The sequence below is a fragment of the Phlebotomus papatasi genome, unplaced genomic scaffold, assembly GCF_024763615.1.
Source record: "Phlebotomus papatasi isolate M1 unplaced genomic scaffold, Ppap_2.1 HiC_scaffold_533, whole genome shotgun sequence".
NCBI lineage: Eukaryota > Metazoa > Arthropoda > Insecta > Diptera > Psychodidae > Phlebotomus > Phlebotomus papatasi.
Genome location: NW_026604730.1, coordinates 1 through 4,087, shown reverse-complemented (window position 1 = coordinate 4,087; position 4,087 = coordinate 1). Strand labels below are relative to the sequence as shown.

General features: G+C 40.1%; 1 protein-coding gene across 1 annotated transcript; it reads left to right on the top strand.

Moving 5' to 3' along the window:
* The first annotated feature begins 428 nt into the window (after positions 1–428).
* Positions 429–1,826, top strand: LOC129809259 (uncharacterized). Its single transcript, XM_055859071.1, has one exon. It carries the CDS (start codon positions 429–431, stop codon positions 1,824–1,826), a length of 1,398 nt encoding a protein of 465 aa, XP_055715046.1.
* Positions 1,827–4,087: the final 2,261 nt, after the last annotated feature.

The following is a 4,087-nucleotide window of genomic DNA, read 5'->3' as shown; positions in this document are numbered from 1 at the left end:
AGGGGCATCCAAAAATGAAATTTAAATTTTCAACGGTAATTTCAAAAGAAACCAGTATGAGGATGAACTTTGAACCAGTTCTCACAAAGAAGCCCACAAGACAAGAAAAGGAAGTTACTTACTACCCTAAAAATTAAGAAAAAACCAAATATTATATTTTAAAGTGCAGTCCCTAAATCCCATGCCCTGTGAACCCCCAGACCCCCTGACAAAGCTAGAAAATCTCAAGATTTGAGTAAGTTGTAAAAAATTTTTGCATGATACAGAACGAAAATAAAACAGGCTCTTTCCCGTCCAGCCACTGAGGAAGGCTTGGAGTCCGAGCCGAAAGCTTTGGGAAGAATTTACATGTTTTTCTGAGCTACCCTACACCCCCGACGTTCACCGGTTCTCATATCAAGTAAATTATTCGTCGGCATATACTAAGTATGATTGAAACTCCCGGATCTCGAGTGACACAGCGGGAGCAGGGAGAGAGTGGACTGTTTGGTAGATTGTCCTCTATATTGGGGGATAACATGACAATTGTGAGACAGTTTTGTAGAGCTGTAAAGAAATGTGCGCATTTGGAGTCAAGGAAGTGGTTCCTTCTTCAATGCAGAAGACAGGGAATTTTCCCACGACACATCACAGAAAATGTCGAATGTGTAGTGAACCTCATTACCCTTGACTCTCCATTCAATGGTAAGGCAAAGAGGTTGATGGATGATTTTAAAGCAAGAATTCTCAAACTTGAGATCGGTATTACACACTGGAGGTTGAAGAAAATGGAAAGGGAGATAAACAGTAAAAAGAGGGGTATCCAGGAATGTCTGCACTACAGCAATGATTGCAGGCTTTTCTTTATGGATCAGGAGCATGCATATGAGAGAATCCTGGCCGAAAAGTTAGCAGTGGTGGGCAGGAAATTGGTGGCTTGCCGACAGAGGGGAGATGGAGCAGTGGACTTTGCCGAACATCAGGAATTCCTGGTGAATGTTAGTGATGTTGAGATCCCAGCGGGTGTAACAAAACTCCTCTCCCTGGGGCCAAAATTTGCTCTCCCTACAGGACGGCTGCCGATATTTCACATGCTGGCGGAAACTGAGGTAGTGGTAAGGAATGTAGAGGATCAGACAGAGAAAGACAGATTGAGATCACGATTGGTGAATACGCTACAAAATTGCTCTAGGGGATCCAGGTCTCTTCTGCCACAGGAGAGGCTCATCCAAACACTGGAGAGGGAGACGTCCGAATTTCTGAAAGAAAAGGGTCAGGAAATTGTGATCATCAATTCAGATAAGGGTAATAAGACCACGATTTTAAACAGGAGGGATTACGATAGCAAAATGGAAGAATTGGTGAATGATGAGACTACGTACAAACTAATTACTAAAGATCCTACGCACAAGTTTCAAACAAAGAACAATGAACTTGCGCGAGGTCTGTATGAAAAGGGAAGAATTGATATGCTCCAGAAATATAAACTTACTACTTATAATGCTGTCGCCCCCAGGATTTATGGCTTACCAAAAATTCATAAGCCTGGAGTCCCCCTTCGTCCGGTAGTCTCGTTTGTGGCAAGCCCTACATACAACATGGCAAAATTTGTGGCATATCAGTTGTCTCCGCTGGCCAATAACCCCATTAATGTTAGAAATTCGGAAGAACTAGCCAGGTTTGTGACGGAGCAACGTCTTCCGGAAAACCACATTCTCATCAGCTTGGATGTGGTGGCACTCTTCACAAACGTGCCCATTGACCTTGTACTTCAGGAGATCCGCAGAAGATACAGTGGAGGTGTTCAACTCTTTTCACCCAAAAATTCATTTTACACTAGAGTGTGAGGTGAATGGAGTCCTCCCGTACCTGGACATGTCTCTACACAGAGACGAGGATGGCCACATAAAGACCAGTTGGTATTCGAAACCGTGCTCATCGCAGAGGATGCTCAATTTCCACAGTCTACACCCAACTAATATGATCCTTAATGTGGCCAAAAACTTCGTCAAGAGAGTAAGAAGTTTGACATCCTCTGTAGACTTGAATCCGGATGAAACAATCAGAAAAATTCTAAGAAAGAATGATTTTCCCGGACACATCATAGCGTCTTTGCTGATTCCTGATCGAGGGCGGACGAATGAGGAGGATAGGCAGGCCGCGGAAGTGGAGAGATACTACTCGATGAGTTATGTGAGGGGCGTCTCAGAGAGGATGAGATCCATAATCCACACATCCGGTTTCATGGAAAAACAGAGATTAGCATTAAAACCAGCAAGAACAAACAGAAAGTTCTTCAGCAAGGTAAAGGACCAGATACCACTGGAACAACAATCAAATGTGGTTTATGAGATACCGTGTGGAGGATGCGAAAAGAAATACATTGGCACCACGGGTCAGCTCCTCAAGAAACGCATCCAACAACATAAGAGGGATTGTAGGCCACCCATAAGGAACGACCAGGCCACTGCATTGTGTGCTCACTCCGCAAACACCGGCCACATTTTCCGATTCGAGGACACAAGAATTATTGATAGGCACAAAAACCAGGAAAAAAGGATGGTCTTGGAGATGCTACACATAAAAAGAAACATCTCAACAACAGTAAACAAAAGACAAGACATTGAAAATCTGTCAGCAGTTTATGCCGCCCTCATTGAGGCTGATGGCTCACATGTCTCCAGATGATTAATGATGGTTGGAGAAGGGGCATCCAAAAATGAAATTTAAATTTTCAACGGTAATTTCAAAAGAAACCAGTATGAGGATGAACTTTGAACCAGTTCTCACAAAGAAGCCCACAAGACAAGAAAAGGAAGTTACTTACCACCCTAAAAATTAAGAAAAAACCAAAATATTTTAAAGTGCAGTCCCTAAATCCCATGCCCTGTGAACCCCCAGACCCCCTGACAAAGCTAGAAAATCTCAAGATTTGAGTAAGTTGTAAAAAAAAAAAAATTTTTGCATGATACAGAACAAAAATAAAACAGGCTCTTTCCCGTCCAGCCACTGAGGAAGGCTTGGAGTCCGAGCCGAAAGCTTTGGGAAGAATTTACATGTTTTTCTGAGCTACCCTACACCCCCGACGTTCACCGGTTCTCATATCAAGTAAATTATTCGTCGGCATATACTAAGTATAATTGTATAAAACTGGTCCATTTTCCACTCAAAACTTTTGGGAATATAACCAATTGTATTTTCATTTTGCTGAAATAGCAATTTCGAAACTATCCCCATTTCAAATAAGAGGAAAACGAAATAAACAATAAAAAATCCTCAAAGTTCGCAGTGTATATTTTCTTTTAACTTTTAACTTCTAGAAATATCTACCTCGAGGATATTTTTTTTAATCAAATCTTTACGTATTAGAGGATTCCATAAAAATAGCCTTACCGTAGAAGTGATGATGTGATTAAGGATGATCTTTAGATCTTTAAATCTTTAGATCATCCTTATAGTCCTTTAGCATCACTGAGCCATCCCTAGGTCCTAAAATTAAAGCAAAGCTTGCAAAAAGCAGGGGTGCAGTGCAATCACTCGCATCTACGGTACGTTATTAATCTATTCGTAGTGGCGTTTACAGAACTGAAGGCTAAACGGTGAGAAATAGCGAAATGGAGAAAATCTCCATTACACTAATAGCATTACATCTACGGAAATCTACATTACATTAGCTTTTCCACGGTATAAAATTGGAAAAACTCCCAGTAATTTTCCTGAACTATGAAATTTTCTAAACTATTTTAGAATATTATTTTGAAAACAAAATAAAGCAATAAAAAGAATAAATTCTAAACTAACTGAGAAAAAGTGTATATTTATGTGTTAAATATTACATAAAACTTTATGTTCTGAAAAATTGCTCAAAATTCCATAATCCAATCCTAAATATAAAACCGGTTTAACACCGGTTAACCAGTTTCAGAGTTATCCAAAACCGGTTAACCGTCTATCCTAAAAACCTTGTTATTTGGAATCACTACGATACGGTAAAAACTTTTGCACTGACCAAAATTGTATTGAAACCTGACCAAAATATTGGAACAAGTTTTCCTTGGAAAAAATTTTTTTTGGAATCGATTTGCACCTAGAAAAGATATTTTTTGTT

Bases quoted from the DNA above. Each gene is read 5' to 3' on its own strand.
- LOC129809259 (XM_055859071.1), top strand. From the start codon at position 429: ATGATTGAAACTCCCGGATCTCGAGTGACACAGCGGGAGCAGGGAGAG.